Source organism: Danio rerio, chromosome 6, assembly GCF_049306965.1.
Source record: "Danio rerio strain Tuebingen ecotype United States chromosome 6, GRCz12tu, whole genome shotgun sequence".
Taxonomy (NCBI): domain Eukaryota; kingdom Metazoa; phylum Chordata; class Actinopteri; order Cypriniformes; family Danionidae; genus Danio; species Danio rerio.
In genome coordinates, this window is record NC_133181.1 from 29,443,090 (window position 1) to 29,463,510 (window position 20,421).

Below are 20,421 nucleotides of genomic sequence, written 5' to 3' on the forward strand. Positions count from 1 at the left end.
CATGTCCACTATCCACATTTGAAAAGAAAGGGGGTGAAGATGACTTCCAATGCCGGAGCACAAGCCTTTTAGCCACAATCATACCTTAAGACAAAGACTGCTGGAGTCCATCTGGGAGATGAGAAATGTGTTGTGAATATCTGAAAATAGCAAGTTCTGCATCAGCAAAATTTACTAAGCTTTAGAAAACCAATCAAATATGCTTGACCAAAATGTATATAACAAAGGACAAAACCAGAAAGCATTGAAGTTGTGTTTTCTGTCAATTTGCACCTGTCAAATAATGGTGATATGGAGGGAAAAACTTTATGCAACTATAAAATATTTTTAAAAGAAAATTTATATTCATTAAAATAAGAGACCTTATCTAATTCAGTTTAGGACATATGGTTAATTAATGCATTTAAAGTCAAATGAGGGGTTGCAAAAATAATTAAACATATAAAAAATAAGCATTAACAAAATAAATAAATAAATAAATAAATGAAATGTTATATGTCCTCCTTTATTTTTCCCGTTAATTAAATATTTATTTTATATTATCTTTTGTCAGAACACTTTCAACTAAGTAAGTTTATCCTTAAAACAAGCAAACAAATCTTCCAGTGGTTTCCATAAAAATATAATTATTTAAAGAGAAGGCATAGTTGTTTTTCTGACCTCAGTGGAAGATAGCTTTTATTATTTTAAGAAATTCTCAATTATTACCTTTTCCACTATGAAATTAGATTTAAATAAGATTTTTCTGTCTGCTTCTTAATTAAATGTATCCTAACGTAGGATAAAGAATACTGAGGATTCTGAGGATATTTATTAAACATATTTATATATGTTTAAATTAATTTGGTCTTTTTAGCTGGCTTTTTTATGTGTTTGCACAGTGGGTCAGAGTTATTTTATTTGTATTTATCAGTTCTGTCCTTTTCAAATAAATTTGATAAAGATGATGCCCTTCTGTTCTCCTAGTTTAAGCTCTATTCCTTTGCTTCCTTTATTTTACACAATAATTTGCCTACATGTTTACTGTATTGAATGGCATCTTGTACACAAAACTTAAAATTAGCTTGTTTTGCATGTGATCAGAAAATATAATTATTTGGCATTCCTGTTATTTTATTTTCCCTGGAAATTAAGTGCGCAGACACAGAATGCAGTTTTGCTCATATAGACAGTATTGTAATGTAAACACTTCATTTTATTATATTATATTATATTATATTATATTATATTATATTATATTATATTATATTATATTATATTATATTATATTATATTATATTATATTGTATTATATTATATTATATTATATTATTATATTATTAAATTATATTATATTATATTATATTATATTATATTATATTATATTATATTATATTATATTATATTATATTATATTATATTATATTATATTATATTATATTATATTATATTATAAAAAAAAACACCATTACTTAGAGTCTCCAAACCAATCAAATTAATCCGAAGGTCCCCTCTCAGCCAATAGCTGCCGACCATTCCTGTGCAAATCTGAACCAATAGACGCCAGGATCTGCCTGTAGTCGTCCAATCAGAGCGCTGCTTTGGCCGCACTTCGCCTACAGCGACGGTCAGACGTGTAACTCATATAGAGTTGGAAGAAATAACAGGCGAAAAATAAAAGGTAAGCTATCGATTTACTATAATGAAGCTATTAAAATCAAACGTGGACGGTTTTATTAGCCGTAGCTTATTTAAACCCGCCTCCGTGAAGCGTACTGTAGAGTTTCAAGATCTCTTCGCATGTTTGTGTGGTTTGACTAAACTTTCTCAGTCTTTGTTTCAAGTCTGTAATGGCAAACAGCAAACTGTGCCCTTTTAGTTTTCCTCGGAATTAAGGATAGTGTGTCGGTGTTGTTGAATTAGGTTATAACGAGTGGTAAAATGGCCTTTGAGAGATTAAGCCAATGCAGAGATTTTTTTGTAAGTGCAGTTAAGTTTTGCAGCTTTATCCTGTTAAAACTCACCTCTCCAGTGTTTATTTTGAGCTTTCGTTTAATTGTTTTTAAACAGTTTTACGGCAAAACGTGCATCCTGCAATGAGAAAATGCCTTTCATTGTTCTATCAACAACAACAAAACAAGATTAATGATGACTAATCGTCGGTTGATTCAGCAATTGTTCAAACTCTTGGATAAAAAGGTCTCAAATATGCTATTTTCATTTCTCTGAGGAGAAATGTATCAGTTTGCATCCCGGTTTCCAGTCAGATTATTTGTAACCTGTTGAATTAAAGAGCCAAAAACACGCTGAACTGAATGCTGTAGATTTCAATGCAGAATTAATGTGATTCTTGTCTCTCTTTTTCTCTGGAAGTTCAAGAGAGTTGAAGTGGAGTTTGGTTATGTGGTATATTTGAGTTGGTGGTGATGCCTCTCAAGTGTTACCAGTCGCTAAACCTCATGCAAAGTCACTGCTAATTCTGGCAACACATTAGTATTTTGTATTGACCAATGTGAGCTTGTGCTCATGTCACTGCTATCATTTTGGCAGAACTGTATGAAGTGTCATGTGAAATTAAAGGAATTGGGTCACATTTTTTTCTTAGTGTTTTTTTTCCTTTCTTTTCTTACAATGTTAATTGTGTAATTTTCAAGGTTTTTGATTGTGTAATTCACACTAATTGACATGAAATGTTCTCTTTTTAGTTTTATAAATGTATTTCAATAAGATTTAATCTCCCTGTAAGGAAAATAACATTATTAAATGTTAATTGCAAAATTTTATAGGTTTTTGATTGTGTAATCACATTAACTGACATGAAATTCTTTTAAAAATATTTTAAATGTGTTTTAAAAGCTTAAATCCTAGACAAGGAATCTCATTTTGACTAATTTTATACATTTAATTTTTTTTATATGGCTTAAAATTGTTGTTGTGAGCTTTGAGTCGTTATTTGTTTAAATATGCTTGCTTTTGCTGAACCCATCTCTCACTGTGAAAACTATTTTAAATTAGTCATGTTTAATATCATAATTTGGTTTAAAAATATATTACCCACAATGCTGTACATGAAAATATATCTGTATGTAGATACAATCAACTTATAGTTTAGTTTTGTATTTCTTGTCTTGATTTAATCTTATTGCTTGATTTTAATCAATACAACAGAATTGTAGTTCTGTTTCAAAAATGTTAAACCATTTTTAATTATACATTTGGCATCTTTTAACAACCCTTATGTGTTGTTCGGGATGTTTTCATCCACTCTGGAGTGTTTTTGGTTTTTTTTGTCTTAATTTGTCCACGACTTTCTCTGTGTTTCAGCAAATGGAATGATTTTTGGTGACCTTATTTTGTCACATATTTTGGGAAAATGTAAAAAAAAATTAACAACACACTCTGAGCAAATGCATTACCCTTCTTGATTGTTGCTGGATTTCCCTTTTGGGAAGAGGTAAATTTACAAATTCTCACTGTTAATCATCAGTTGCAGTGCAAAACAAGCTTAGTTTCTGGATAAATTTTTTTTTTACACAAGTCTATCGAAAGGGTTAATGCTGCCAACTGATGATCAACCGTAAAAATGAGTAGTTTGATCTCTTCCCAACAGGAAACACCAACAATTAAGAATGCATGATTATTTGATGTCATGGCTTTGTCATTGGGGCAAAAACAGCCACAAACGGGAGGAAAGGACCATCTATTTAAAGACAAATGTGTTATGACAATCAAATTTATAAGCCCTTTCTTTTCACTTCTATTTCTTTCTTTTTAAAAGAATGATTACAAAAAAAAATAAAAAATTAACCAGATAATTGGTGGACTCTGATTGCCATCTCTGGATAGATATCCAGTTTCATCACTTATCATAAAAGCATTGTCTTTGAATCCTGAAAATAGTCTCATTGATTCTACCATGATATGGATTCCTGTATAACTGGCTTGAGATTTCATTGTGTCGTTTCATTGATTGCTGTGTGTTGTCTGCAGGCAGAGGTGTGTGTATGTGTGTGAGAGCGGAGGGAGGCTGCACTGGGAGCAGCTATGGGTGAGATCGAGGGCTCCTACCGCTCCTTGCAGACCCCTGCTGGATCTCGACTCGGGGGTCAGCACAACACCGGCATCAGCACCCTGGAGCCTGGCCAGAGCCTCAGTTCTGCCATGGGGGCTGGGGGAAAGGGCCACAACAAGGGCCTGCAGATCCGCGTTCAGGGCCTGGATGAGGCTCAGGAGTTCTATGAGCTCGAGGTGAGCTGCTTCACAACTTTTATTTGGTTTTCTGGCTCTGTTTGTTGTCATTTGAGGCTGGTTGAGAGATCCAGAGTTGGTTGGTTAAGTAGTTAGTTATTTCTTGTCGCTAGTCTTGCCAATGCTATAGCATGTAGAGTATTTTAATGTTTTTTTTAAAAAAATTTTTATTGATCTTGGCTATTGCATAGTAAAGTTTGAGGCTATTAAAAAAGTTTTTTTTTAATTTCTTACACTCACCATGGCTGTGTTTTCAAAACTATTATTGTAAAAGGATATTATAATTGGAAATGTTTGTATTTTGAGTATATTTTATAATGCAGTGCTTCCCACACATAGAATTCACTTGTGTATACATAGACTTTACCAAGTATATTTAGTGGCACATTTTTTATTGCTATTATTAACATCCTTCAACACTTTTTTTTTTTTTTTTTGTATCTGCCCAATATAATCAAGCATCCGTGATCGATTAAGTAGCGGAAAATCTTCTCTCGTTTACCCATTTTGTTCTGTGAGCGAGACCTGTCAGCACTTCCACAGACACCCCCACAGCTTTGCAGACCCACAGAGACACGCCTTTTTGGGACTTAGACAGTTTGTCCGGCCCAGGTTTCTGAATCTTCTAAAATGTTCGGGATTCAACTTTTGCTTTTGCTTTCTAAAGCTTTTGTGCGTTTTTGCATTACTCTTTTATTAAAGACTACTTTGCGCTTGGCTTTACAGCTGACAGCAAGCACAGCTGCGAGACTGAGAAAAAAGTAAATAACAGTAAATAATAGGAGAGGACGAAATGACTGGTCTATGCTGGCTGTACACCATTAGTGTACGCATTTAATCAACGCATTTGCCTTCTCTAAATAATCTACATGTTTTAATCTTGTAATTATTTTCACCTTTAGAGATATTGTCTTTTTTTATTCCTTTTTTCTGTCATCTATTTTTCTTTTGCTGATTGTTTAATTAATTTGATGATATTAATATATTCCTTAGGCTATTTTATATATGTCTAAAATGCTTTGGCATTCAAGTTTGCTTTGAACTTAAAAGAGACAGAAAAAAATTATACCCTGTCAGTATATGCACATGGTTCCTGAATAGCATAAAAGTAACAGAAATAGTGGATAGGGTTGCATGGCTTATCGGTACTTTGGTAGCACCGCAATACTATGGCTCCAAAATACTGGTGGTGCCACTGTAATTTGTAAACAGTAGCATCGTCATTACAATTGTGTCAGAAAAGAATCAATAGACCACTTTATTTCACTTTTATTTTAGCCGTCTGCATATGAGTTGTAGTTTGCTGCTGTCTTAGATTGTATGACGTGATCAATGATTTATGTATTTTATTATTATTATTGCAATGACAACATAAGAGTCACAGTATACACACAAAAAAATGAGTAAGTCTGTACAAATAATACTTTTTAAATAATAAGGGAATACTAAATTGAATATAATTATTATGACATGAAAAATATAGTATTTCTAACAATTTGCTTTATTTCATAGATTTGAGTTATGAATTCAGGGGCTCAAAATTGCGACCATTTTGATTGCATATGTACCCAAAATTTTGTCTATGTGACCTCAATATATATTTGGGAGCATTTGTGCAAGTGCATAAAATTGGTTTGTGCGACCAGTTTTTACCACAAAATGTTTACCACATGCCTGAATTTAGGAGACATTCACGCATAATGCATCTTTGCACTTAAAACGCAAAAAGCAGCGCTCCGGAATGGTTTAAAACAGTTGTCATGTCAACTTGCTGCAGTAAACAAAGCCCGCAATTCTTGCCCCCTGCCTTCGTGCTCTTTTTATTGACCCATTGCTCTGTAACTGACAGCGAATGGATTGGTTAATATCAGCTGTCAATCACTCAGTCAGTGCCTTCTGGCTTAAGATGACAGGGAGAGCTACAACTGCGAAAATGTAAAGCGCTAAAGATGAGAATGAAAACAAAACTGTGACAGATTTTGTTTTAGAAACCATCTAAAGTTACAAATAATGACACATCTTAGTAGTGATCATGCGGTGAATGTTATTCCATCATCTACACTTTTGAAAGAGTGCATAAAAGACTTCCATTGGCTTCAAGTCCACTATGATACGTCTGTGGGATGGAATTTTTTAGGTTACTGTTTGCCATCTAGCACGTTAGCTTCTGTTTAATCCTTCGTTTAATCGCCAGATGCTGTCCACCGTGCAAGTGGCAGCTATATGTAAAATTTAACACCATGTACACCATTGCAAATGGGCTTGCAATGAGTAAACAAATATTGCTATTCATGAAAAGACCGGTATTGCTATTAACATGATGTATGCATATAATAAGGTACAGTATGGGTCAAAAGCATCTGTGTAATATCAGACATCACTTGTGAGAACAGCAGTGGGTGCGACAAAATTTTTCTGATGCGCCTACATTTTTAAAGGTAGGAGCACCGGTGCTACCAAACAAAAAGGTTAATTTCGAGCCCTGGACTTAATACAGTATCGTGATACTACCTGGTATTGTGATGCTTCAGCTGGTATAGTGTCATGGCCTGAACTGATAGTATCGAGATAGTTGATGTTATTTTAACCATTTTTTATTTTATTTTTTTTACATTAACCCATTAAAAAGAAACCGTGTATTGCATGTCATAATAAATACAATTATTGTAAAAAATTTAATTATGTTTTGTTTGTTGCATATAATCAACTATTTATGTGATGTGGGTAAATGGTGTGTTTCAATCTGGCTACCACCGCAAGTATATTTCAAACCTGTGGGAAGCACTGTAATGTAATTTATTCCTGTGATTCCATTACTCTAGTCTTTATTGACACACAATCATGCTAATTTGGTGTGCAAAAAACTTTTCTAAATGCAAAGTAAAGGTAAAAACAGTATTTCAAGGCTTCGTAAAACCTTTTTTTTGTAACCCTAATAAATGTACTCGCTGTAATTTTTGATCAATTTAATGCATAAAAATATTAATTTATAAAAAAAAAATCTCATTGCCCCCATACTTTTAAATGGTGGTTTATTTTAAGGTCATGTCATTTGACTAGTTTATTAATGAGTTAAATAGCTTGATTGAATTAAAACAATTCCAACTGTCCTTTCAATCACTGTTGAGTAAATCAGTTCAAAACTTTTGTTCAGCTCTTCAGGCACAAAAAACTTTTCCATGTGGCGTTCTTTATGTTTAGTGTTTTGTATTTGTAAACTGCTATGTTAGCACATACAATTAAAAACTTAGCATGAATAATGTTTTTTTGATTTAGATTTGTTTTCTTAATAAATGAAACTTTGGGTCAACTTGACTACAATGGCAGTTGTTGATTAAACTGTTGAAACGATGCTTATCGCATATTGCTACATCCTGATCATACCGTTTCACAATTGTCTGGTTAATTGTTTGGTTGCTTGTTTTGTTTGTTTGATTCCACTGCATAAATATTGTACTTTTGCTATTGTGTTTGCAAAGCTACTCAAAGTTTATTTAAAAATAAGCATGCACTGTAGCCAGCGTGCTGTGTTTGGTTTTGTCCGTTTGCAACTATGCTGGAGAATGTAAACGGCCGTCTCTCCGGAGACCTCTGGCAGTCTTGTTTTGCGTGCGGTTGTGGTGGGTGACAGCTGCCGCATGGCTTTAGCTTTTAAATCCTGCATCTTTAAGTCTGTTTTACACCGAAGGCCTGAAGTCACTCTCTAAGTGCTGGCCTGGGTGTAGTTACACATCTGACAAAGGCATTTTCTGTATAGATGTTTGTTTATTTTGTTGAATGGATAAAAATATAAATTGCATTGCTTGAATTTTTGACAAAATAAAAAGATGTAAAAGCAGGGTGAGTTTTAGATGATTGTGGGCTTGTGCATTGTTTCATGTTAGCATTGTTCTAAAACGCTTTTACTGCTGGTCTCTGCTCATACATGCTCTTCTTTTAATTATATCAGGATTCTTTCTCGTACTTGACAAAGAGAACTGTTCTATTAGGGTTAAATTGAAAAATCACTAAATAAAGATTCTCCCCCTTCTGAATAGAGAAATGATCAATAAATAGAATATTACTTAGTCCTTGTTTGCTGTTGAAGATGTTTTCATCCACTCTGAAGTGGCTTTGAGGCTTTATTTGGCCACAACTTTCTCTGCGTTTCAGTAAATGGAATGATTTTGTTTGTGATGATTCCTATTTTGACAGATATTTTGGGAAAATGCCAACATTTTACTGTTGATCATTTGTCACAGTTGAAAAATTCAGCTTAGTTTCTGCCTTTTAATTGCCGTATAATGTGTGTGTGAGAGTGTAAGGGAGACCTTTGCACATTTGCATTGATGTGTTAGAGAAAATAAAATAAATACCCTCAGCTCTCAGAACATAGTAAATTTAGTAAGTGTATTTATACACGGACACTATAATTTGCTCTTTGACTCAATAGGACTCCATATAGACGCCAGAAATGTTTTTGCTCAGAAATCTAATCTAAATCTAATGGTTTGATTGTTCCAACTGATGATCAACAATAAAAATGACTAATTGTACCTCTTCTCAACAGAGTTAACCAACAATCATTGAAAGAATGTAATTCAATTATGAGAAAATTAAGGCACTTAAAAGGTTTTTAAAAGTCTTCATTGGGTTTTTATGAGGTCTTAAATTTTGTTCAAGCCTTGTTCAAAGTGTTTGACTCCAAAACAGCATAAATATTATTTTTTCCTCTATCCACGCGATTGGTTTGGGCTGGGGTGTGTCCAGCCAAGCTTCTTCATCCAGGTGATGTCACGTAATTTGAGACAAACATGGAAAGGTGATGTGATTCTCTCCAAATGTAGCAAAAACATAAAGCAAAACTGGAAAATGGGAAAATGTAAGTTTGCATACTCGGAGAAAGAAGAGTTCAAACAATGGCTAAAGCCTGTCGCTGAAAACAGCCACGTAATTTATTCTTTCAAGTTTCGTTTCTTCCGATTCCATGTTGCATGGTTGTGCTCCATTGATTTATTAAATAGGGGTGTCAAAATCTTAATCGATCTAAATGTATGCTCAATTTCGATTATCGAATCAAAAAATAGAATCGTCGATGCTGCCACGCCCCCATGTCACATCAGCTTGGCTTGCCAAGCGGGGAAAAAAACAGGCTTGTTGAAGTTCTTGTTAAACTGCAGAAGCAGGAGACCCATCGACAGAACTTAAACCCTCTCCTCTTTCAATGAAGTCGCCGGTGTGGAAGCATTTTGGATTTCCATTGAGTTATGTTGACAACGTTCGTGTTGTCGACAAAAAAAAACACAGTTTTGTAAGTTCTGCTATGTACGTATTACGTACGGTTCGTCCGATAGACAACACCGGCATCGCGATCCTCCGCTGCAAATCCGCTCGTGAAAAGTACACACTCAGGCCCTGTTTACACTGTCTTTGTTTTTAAATGGCATTTTAGAACGACAACGATTTGACATCCACAGTGGCGTGTAGCATTTCTGAGCAGCCCTCCTTCCTCTCTACCTCTGAAAATGCACATCATGTGACCACACAGACACAGACGCACACACAGCCATGCGCTCGAGACAGCAGGTCCAGGCAGTCAGAGGACTGCTTCAATCTTTTACTCACTTGTACTTAGTCATTTTAGCGAACACCTCAGATACTGTTGGCTGGTTCCTGTTGGTTGTGCGTCTTTTTTACCAACGCCATTATAACGACACAGATCACTGCCTATTCACGAGTCCCGCAGAAAAAGTGATTGACAGGTGGTAATTATGTGTGTATCTTGCCTTTATTCATTTTCTGTATGATTTGTTTATGGGTAAAACAAAGACCATACAGGTCAGGTAGTTACAAATAATTAATTGGTCATTAATTAATTAATTATTCATAATCGAAAATCGAATAGTGAATTTAGAATAGAAAATGTAATCGAATCGAGAATTTGGAGGATCGTGACACACTTATTAGATGAGGTCTTCTGAGAAGGTTTTTAAAAGGTCTTCTCCTTACTTCCGTGTGCAGCTGTATAGTGTATTCTGGGAAATTCTTCTTACTCCTTGGTTTCAAGTGTGGTGCTGAAAAATCTTCTTTTGAAGGGGTGTATGCCCCTTGCCCTTAGCCCTACGCCTTCAAGCCAAAGAGAATTAGGACACCACTACCTCTTCACGGGCATGCACAAGATGAGGGGTAGGGGTAAAGGGAAGGGCTAAGGGGTAGAATTGGGATTTGGCCTTAGTCATTCTGAAATGCCTGAGTGAATTAAAGGCAACTCATTAAAACTGATTGCATTTTCAACAATCAGCCATCTGAATGCAAAACAACATGACAGTGATTGCATTTGATTACATGAAACGGCATTTGGCTTTCATGATAATGAAGGTGAAAGTTATTTGTTATGCAGGAATCCAAATGCACAGGTTTCTACAATTGCATCACCTTAATTTGCCACAGTTTACCAGGAAATATCACTTTGGTTCTCTTTAACACATTGGATGGAAGTTAATCACAAAAGTAAGACTGTGATCTATTAATGATTAATTGTGCCAGAGTTCAGATTGCACAATATCAACCCATTTTAGGGTCAATCCATTTGGCATAGTGATGAGGTGATTGGTTCAACAATGGGCTCTGGAAGAGAAGAATTGATCGTCTGATGTCCCAGCAGAAGGTTTAGCATGTTTTCATGGACCCGTCTCAACATATCTGTGACATAACCGTGACATAGGAGAGCAGATATTTTTCCAAACAGATTTCGAACATGATATGATTTTGAGATTTTGCTGCTGCCATGTGGAATTACGTTTTCACCAATTCTCTAGCTGTTGTTTATGTTTACCAGTTTATTTGGAAGTAAGTCACTATTCCTGCCTCCTCAATGACATCACACACGCAGTAAAATATTGCAAATGATGATTGATGGGAAGCAATGTAAAGTAGGACCGTAGTTTACAGAGAAGCTACGCAAACATATGGCAATATTTGTGCCAGGAATATTTTGCATAGCTAGGCAGAGAACTATTTAGATCTGTGTAGCAAACACTACTCCAGGTGAAAACACGTGCTGGAGATTCACAGCTTTTTACAGAGCTGGCTTTATAGACAAATGCAAACGACAATCGCATGCAGTTGATCATTCAGAGCTACTTAACAGCACCTGCAGCACAAACACAGCTCCATATATACATTGTTGTTGCTGTTATGTGTGTAGTTCAGCCCCTTCCTTCTAATCAGATGGTAATGTGACCTCATCATTTCCAAAAAGTTTTGTCTATCAACATGGCTATGTGACAGATAGTGTTTTTTTTCTATAACCCGTTATTCTAAAAGTTAGTTTCAAGGCAGTGCTGATGTAAACAAAAGGCTGAAATGAATGGGGAACTTCTGCAGATTGACCTTAAATCCATTGCCGTGTAGCGCAAGTGGTTTCACTTTCTCTAGAGAGCTTTTGTGAGCATTTATATTTGAACTTGAACTTATGATAATAGTTTCTGTCATCTGATCCTTTCAGAAATGGACAAATGTGAGAGTGAAGTGTGAAAAAACAAAGGAGACGCTCTAAAAAAAACAAAGGAGCAAATTATTCTTTCATCAACCTAAAACATTAACAAACTGCCATGTTTAATTATTATCATCACCTTTTGAACTCGGAATGAAGGAAATACTTTCTAACAAAATGTTAACATCAAATGTGCTGGTGAGGAATAAAAATGAGAAGTTTGTACTGACTGTATATGTTTTGTATCGTTTATGAACCCAAATAATGCCTATATGCATGTTTTGGATATTTTTTTGGTAACATTTCAGAAACTAAGGCTTTGTATGTTTTCATGTTTTATTTATTTTATATAATCACAGAGTTTACAGTTGGCTTTTTCACATTATCATTGATCTGCAGCTATAACAAATAATGTTCATAGAAAGATTAGTAATTAACATTTAAACATATAGATATATGTGAACTTGAAGCGAAATTGACATCGACTGCAACTTTCTCTTATACGTCACGTTGACCAAAAGGTTTCATAAGTACTGTTTGGCAGTGGAGACGAGTTTGATAAAGGTGACCCGTACCGAGCTGTACTGTATCACTAGAAAGAGGCATAACATTGTGTTTGTGGATCTTATGGGTCTTGTGGGTTTTAAAACTATTTTTTTTTTACAGTTGCCAGCTGTTCAATCAAGGAGAACATGGAAAACATTTACTTGCTTTACAACAGCAAGTTTATCTTAATAGCCTCCTTCATATTTCATTGGCTTGACATGGATGGTTATCTAAATGACGCTGGACATGATGTGATGTTATAAGACAGTCCGAGCGGTTTGGTGGAGGATGAGAACTTCCCATGATTAGATCAGATAACAGTGCTCTTTGAATTCCCCTGTTGCAAAGATCAAACAGCAGAGAGTGGAAAATGGTAATTATCCAGCTTTATTAGGCTACAGGACTCTGGAATGTGGCGTTACCACCAAACATGCTGAACTGCAGCGGGAGAAGCCCTGCTGGAGGTAAATGACTGTTCATATTATGTCAAGATAATGGAAGAACAATGGGGTCAGTTCTGGTTCACAGATTTATTACTCTTTCTAGTGCTCTTCAGGAGTGCACTGGGACTGGCTTTCCATTACATTTAATTTAGCGCCGCAGAGTGCGTATAAATTGCGCTATTGATTGATCTGTTGTCAGATGATGTTGATGTTTTATTAGGCAGATTGCGTTTAATGATTCTTAAGGCAACACTGCTCTGTGATCTGTTCCATGATGCACAAACCAGCGCTAATGCAGTCTGGTGTTGCTCATGGAAGGGCTTTGTTTATTCTCAGCTGGTGTGTGTGTTCAGTGTGTGCATTGTGGGTCTGATGTCATGTTGCCACATCTGTTTCCAACATGGGACTGTGTTCTCATAAGCTCACCCAGGTACGTGAGTGTGAGAGCTGTGGGAAAATATCCCAAATTGACCCTCAAGACTAAACTTTCAGACCAAAGAAATAAAGACAGATGTGTGCTGAACTACTGTTCGCGGTAGTCTAAACATAAACAACAGTTTGCGTTGTCTGGCAATGAGGTGATGTTTTCTATTCAATTAGTAAAATGTAAGGTTGTTGTTTTTTTTTTTTTTTTTTTGTTATTTGTATTTATGATCCCGGTGTGTCCTCTGAACAATTAAGGGTGCACCTGTAGAACGATTGATTTGTTTCGAAACCGGGATCAAAATTGATACAATGTTTGTTTTGGTTCCCGGTACTATTCACTTTCACATGGCCGAGTTTCTAAAAAGACTAAAATAGTTAAAACAAGTCATGTGCGAGTAAACTTTCCTCACATTGGTCAGGGTTTGTTTTCAGGGCCCCACGGATTCCGCTTGGCTGTCATGTCATTATTTTAATTTAGGATAAGCAATAAGACATTATAAGTGAAAAAGTGCACCTTAATTTTGACACCCACAGACATCGTCACCAAATATAAATCAGAGAGGTCAGGCTTTTTTTATACATGGTCTTATTTAAGTTGTCAAACTTTGTAAAAATCTATCTATTAAAATCAATTAATCTATATAAAAAGTTGGCTAGAATTATGCATTATACACTTCAATGATAAAGAGAAACAACAGATGAACGGAAACTGCAGTCAGTCCATGAAGCAGATCAATGTTGATTTTTATTTCGATGTATCAGTGAGGAAATGAACAAAACAATTGGCCTTATACAAAATATTGTAAGATTAAAATATGGAAAAGTTATCAGATGGTAATTTCGGTCAGTTCTCCTAACAGATAAACGGCAACGCCACTCTGTGATGTCTCAGCATGCTTTCACTTTCGCATTCAACATTTACTGTTATGATGGCCTCTCACCCTACTCATCATTCTCCCTTCATATAGCCGTATATATGGCAATTATATAGACATTATACACTGTGATATAGCCTGGTTGTTAGTTTGTTGGATTGTTTTGCTTTCTCACTACAATTGATCTGCTCCAGATTTCATTTCAATCGAGCCAAGACCACCTCATTCAGGCGATCTCGGAACGATTGTATTGGTGCGGATCCGAGTGCGATAGCTGGGTTCACATATGCCAAACAAACCGTGCTAACTGGGCAAATGAGACAGGTTCCGAAACAAAGGCATGAAAGCACCGTAAAGTCTTCTAAACTCTTATACTGCATTAAACCTGTGAACTGTTTTTGCATTCTGGGTCCTTTATTTTATTTTATTTTTTTTTAGAATCACTATTTTATAAAACAGTCGGAAAATATTATTTTTCAACTAAGACCATATTTTAGTTTTACTTTGATGGTGCTGTATTGTATGTTTATGCTAATTTATGCTTACATTTTGCATGTAAATAGATCCTGACTCTGTTATCTAGCAACTATCTGCTAACAAAAACATAACCTTCTGATAGCAAAAACATAATTTCACCTCAGACATGTCTTTCAAAACAAGATTATCACCGCAGTGAAAAGACATTGTTCTTTTGCTTGCTGGATAAAGTAAGGGACGCACCTCTGCAGGTTGTCTGTAGCTTGTACACAATTATAGGCTTTGTTACAAAAAAATAGCATATTTGGAGAAATACTTCATAGAATGTGAACATTTGTAACATTTTAAAATCTCAATAGGAGCGTTGAATGTAATGTCTAATGAATGGCCAGAATGACTATTATGGCTTTTCAAATAGTTATAGAATTCTGGTAGTTCCAGTGTTGTTTGCATAATTTGTTTATTCTCATTGTCTTGATTTGATTAATCTTAATTAATGTTAAGTTTTTTTTTATTATTAAATGTGTTTTTACAATATATTAAAAGTATTCCAAATTGTGTTAAGTAACACTTAAGTTCTACTAACTTAACTAAGGCCGTACTCACACTAGGTACAGTTGCCTCGAACCGGGCCAAAGCACGCTTGTCCCCCCTCCCGTCTCCCCCGACGGCCCGCGCTCACACCACAAACGGGTTTCGGCACGCTTACATCATCGCTGCTGGGCTGTTCAGTGAGAAGCGCTCTCTCACTCAGCAGCACAGTGGAGATTTCTCTAGTTATATCGTTTCAGTCGTTTGTTATGCAGTCAAATATTTTGCCAAACAGTCCTTAGGGATGCGGGGACACGCAGTCAGATATTTCGCCGAACAGATCCGCCACTTTTGGTGCTCATAAACAATCATAAAGCCCTCTTGCTGCAGGAATGAGGAGGTCTGCGGAAGGCGCGCAGCTGTCATGCAGTGAGGAGTTTGGGTCTTTAATAAACGACGGCAGTTTGCGTTCACTGAACAGTAAGAATGATTAATAAATCCATATGAAACAGTCCCTTAAAAGTCACGTCTCGCTTTCAGTTTCGGGCTTTGGCGCGTTTTGCACTCACACACAAGCGTACCGCTCCAAAGCCCAAGTGAACCGCGCTCAGGCACACCTCTTCCAACCAGGCCAAGGCCGGCCAAGTGAACCGTGCTTGAGCCCGATTCAGCGCACTCACACTTCTCAAACGATCCGGGAAACGGGCCTGGGCACAGTACGGATGGCATAGTGTGAGTAGGCCCTAAATCTGTGAGTTAATAGAGCTTTATTTTATTTTTATTTTCGTTTTTTTGGCCTCAATCACATGGCAGCAACTCAGTGCATTTAGGTATATAGACATGGTCAAGACAATCTGCTGCAGTTCAAACTAAGTATTAGAATGAGGAAGAAATGTACTTTAAGTCACTTTGAACATGGCTTGGTTGTTGGTGCCAGACAGGCTGGTCTGAGTATTTCAGAAATTGCTGATCTACTGAGATTTTCACAAACAACTCTAGGGTTTACAGAGAAGGGTCCGAAAAAGAGAAAATATCCAGTGAGCGGCAGTTCTATGCGCGCAAATGCCTTGCCTGGTCAGAGAAGAATGGCCAGACTAGTTTGAGCTGAAAGAAAAGCTGATAGATTTTGTAATCGCAAAATCACATGTGACGTGAGATGACTGTCAGCTGTTACCACAGAGAGGGCAGGTGAATGAAGGCTACTTTAGTAAACAGAACCAGCATAGGCTGTGAATTACAGGTAATAAAGTTGTAAGTAACATTCAGTTTGTGGCACAAAAAGATCATTTAGGAGCCACGCGGGAAGTGAACTGCTCTCAGCAGTGAAAATGAAACCAAAAGCGCGCACAGTGTTGCCAGATGTAGCTGACTGATCGCAGCCCAAAAAGTATTCAAAACCGGCCGAAATGCAAAACTACCCAGCCAATCTTCTAATTTTCACAAAAATCACATCAGTGACAGATTTTTAGCAGGAAATTACAGATTGTAAGCATATCTCTCGAACACAATAATTCAACATCAGAATTATCATTAGCATTAATGACCAGGACAAATCTAAAGTCTGCTCAAGTCCACCATTTCAAGTCTATACAAAATTTAGCATTTTAACCAACAGCAGATCTACACAAAGCCTATTGCTGTTTTACCACATGTTTGAGAATAACAATAATAGCCCACTCATATTAAACTTTATTTTACATCTACAGAATTGTGAGAAAATCGTGATCTTTATTTTAGGCAAAAAAATCGTGCAGCTGTATTTTGAGGTTTTGAATATTGAACTTATTTGTGCAGTTTGTTTGCTAAATAGTCATATTAACTCAAATCATTATGATCAATCATTTGTTATCAACAACTTAAACGTTTCTGTCAGGAAGGCTCTATGCTTGTATAATTAAAATATTTGTGGATCATGCATTATACGCTGTCTTTTTTAAACTTTAACCAATCCCCAGAATCTACTCTTTATCACAACACTGACTCTACATAGTTCAACATAACAGACACCTCTAAACCTAACATAGCATGACATAAAGACTAAATTGTTACTCTTATTTGTGTAAAAAAGCACACAATAGCATTTAATTTCAACATTTATTTTTCTTTTACTTACACAAAGCATGCTGGGAACAAGAAATCCACCATTTTAAGTTAGTTTAATTAGTTTAGGATCATCTCTTTTTGTTAGTCAAGGCAATTACAATAATATTTTAGTAAAACAATCTATTCAAAGCCAGAAATGTTTAGTATCAGATTTTGTGGGACACTGGCTTAAAGCAGTATCATCATCCATCTCTACTTTAAAATATATTCTGTGTGTTTGAGTGTGTGTTTTTATTTTAATTAACCTAAATTGTAGAGGTGTGAACCTATACTGGTCTCACGGTTCGGTTCGGTTACGATTATCAGGCCTTCGAGTCGGTTCAATTCGATATCTCGGTGAATCACGATCACATTGACGATGCTTTCCATTTACAGTGTTATATTTTAGGGGGGAGGCTATAACAAGCTGTCTGTATAAACACACAGCACCACACTGTTTCTCATTCAAACACATACACAAACATAGACAGCACCAAACAAACACACACACACACAGGCCCTCGCAACATAGAGAGCTCGCGCAGAGCGGAGCAGAAAAACGAAAAAAAGAAGCACTTTTCCGACAGTCCCTTACTGAGAGCTCCTCTCAGCGCGACCTTTCCCGGCTAAACACATATTGTGAGGGCTTAAGGCTGATTTATACTTCTGCGTCAAACGCCGGCGTATGCTACGGCACTGACGCATAGCCCTTCGCCGTGGCCGTCTGCGTCGCTCACGTGCACTGGTCGGTTTAGTAGCGCTGACAAGGGACCGAGAGCCGTGCGAATGGCACGAGCTGGACGCGAGCACATACACATACACATACACGTACACGTACACGTACACGTACACGTACACGTACACATACACATACAAATACACAAGGAGCTCCTGATGGAAAGTTTTGTTTTGTGTTTACCTCATAGTTAAAGTTGTTGCACGTTCGCCGGTTCCTGCCTCAAAATGAGCGAGTTTGAGCCACTTGTACATCCAGAAAGTGTTAAGGAAAAGCAAAAAAGCAGAGAAGAAACTCGACACAGAGAAACATTTACACCTCACTGCCCACTAGCGTTTCGGAAGTGTTAATTCAGACCAACAGAGACAGCGCGCAGAAGTATAAATGCACAGCTACGCGCGTTGCATGCGCTGTGGTTCACGCCGGTCACTTGACGCAGAAGTATAAAACAGGCTTTAAACGGAGCAGTGCTCGTAATGTCTAGCGAAAAAAAAAAAAAAAGAAAGACAGCTGTGAAACATAACCAGCTTTGTCTTTTTGTAGGAAACACACTTTAGATCTTTTTAGGGTAAGAGGTTTTGAGTTATTGCCGTCTATTACTGAATGTGTGTCAGGAATATCGAAAACAAAACCAACTGAACCGCGCTCATTTCTGGCGCCCCCCTGGATATACAGCACCCTTAGCATTTGCCTATGGTGCCTATGCAACGGGCCGGCCCTGAGTTGGCTGAGTGTTGTAAATACTCGTGCTCACCTCCCTCGCGACAGAGTGCATAGGAGATAAATGACGTCAGTACATAGTAACCGGTTATCATTATTAATGAACCGATACCGAATTGTCTGCGTCTGCATCGTCTGCACTGCACTGAAGAAACAATTAATTTTGACACCCCTACTAAATTGCCACGAAGCTTCCTGCTGTTCGATTTCAGGCACTTGCAAGTCTACACACTGTGTAATGATTCATCATGATAGAATGAATGCTTGTGCACGTGCATGTTGGGCACCAGTCTGTTTGTTCTGTCTCTAACCTCAATCCAAGTTCAACCGGAAACCCACTGACCTGCTCTTCTCATCTGTGAGCCGCTTCTCCGCCTCGCCAACTTGTAATTTGTACTGCCATCTAAAAGCTGAAGGCCTGCAGCAATCTCAGCCTCAGTATGTATTTATGGATATGGGTTTGCTCTCTGCTGCACAGCGCCTGCCAGACTTATAATTTTCTCTGACTTTGAACGCAGGGAGAAATGTATTTATGGACTTTTCTTCCTTTAGCTGGATTATGGGAATGTTGTCTTTAACTTTCATTTTGGGATTTGTAACCACTTGGTGATAGTTTAGGCCTGCATGAACCTATTGTAAATAAAACGCTTTACTATCTGATCTTTTATAGCACTTTAGGAGATTTTCAAGATGCATCTGGCCTGATGTAAATTTTCAGTGTTGTATAAATTGTGCTATATCGTTTGATCAATGTTGACATGTTGCTTTCTCAACAAAATCTCTCTTTACTTAGCATCAGTTAGCATAAAACTTTTTTGTATAGTTTCAGTATTTTCATGCATACTGGAATTCTATGTGGATACTACTTTCCCAATATTTACATGTATTAATCATATTAGTTAGTTACATTTTTAGTCACAACACACCTGTGACTTTAAAATAAAATTCTAATTTAGGTGTTTCTCGATTTTTGATTTAGTAATGTATAAACCTTTGCAAATTAAGAAAATTAATTTTTAAAAATAAAAATAATGTAATTAATTACTCATGCTCATGTTGTTCCAAACCCCTGACACCTTTGTTCATCTTTGGAACACAAATTAAGATGTTTGTAGATTAAATCTGAGAGCTCCATCATCCTCCTTTGACAGCAAGGTACCATTTTCGTTCAAAGTCTCTACAAATCCCCCCCACCCCCCCACCAAAAAATCCTCAAAAACCGACTGTATGCCTTCAGTTGTTCAATCAGATAATTATCAAGCTATGAGAGTACTTATTACACACAACAAAAATAACTTTATTCAACAGTTTCTTCTCATCAGGGCCAGTATATTGAAAGAATGCTGTGTGTCACACTTGGTCACCTGTTGACGTAACTGTAAAAATAGGTATATTATCAAATATTATAAAAATTTAAAATAAAAGTTTGACATTTTTATCTGTTTTAAAAAGGTCTTGTTATTGATGATGGCAAAGCTGAATTTTATTGATCAATGTCACATGGTTGACTGAACATTAATCGGATTGATTGTTTTTGGTTTGGTAATCGGACAAAAATTCTGCATCATATTTCAGCTATTGAATTAACTATTTAATTATTACATTCTGAATAAAATAATTCAATTATTAAAGGGTCACGAAACACCAAAACACATTTTTTCAGCTGTTACAGTCGTATATGTGTCCCACACTGCTAAAAACACTATGAGGACTCATATATTTCAACAAAAAGTGAAAATTGGTTGTTTTTGCATTATTTCGAGCAAATTCGTACTTCCGGTTTGAAACAAATTTTGGAAGCTGCGTCACGGCCATGAGATCTTAGCGTGTATTCCAGCGTGTAGACTAGACGTCTATACCTGGGAGAACCTTGTGACGTCTCTG

General features: G+C 36.5%; 1 protein-coding gene and 1 long non-coding RNA gene across 8 annotated transcripts in view; both read left to right on the top strand.

Moving 5' to 3' along the window:
* The first annotated feature begins 1,586 nt into the window (after positions 1 to 1,586).
* The window catches only part of farp2 (FERM, RhoGEF and pleckstrin domain protein 2), a 90,586-nt gene continuing 71,751 nt past the window's right edge, over positions 1,587 to 20,421 (top strand). For all 7 annotated transcript variants that reach the window (XM_009302421.4, XM_021477117.3, XM_068221972.2 and 4 more), the window contains exons 1-2: positions 1,587 to 1,660; positions 3,970 to 4,227. In XM_009302421.4, the coding sequence (XP_009300696.1) occupies positions 4,024 to 4,227 (204 nt within the window). In that variant the 5' untranslated portion in view covers positions 1,587 to 1,660; positions 3,970 to 4,023. The remainder of the gene's footprint in view (positions 1,661 to 3,969; positions 4,228 to 20,421) is intronic.
* On the top strand, positions 12,534 to 19,537 carry LOC141386282 (uncharacterized). Its single transcript, XR_012407970.1, has 2 exons — positions 12,534 to 17,149; positions 17,193 to 19,537. It is a non-coding gene; the product is annotated as an uncharacterized lncRNA (long non-coding RNA).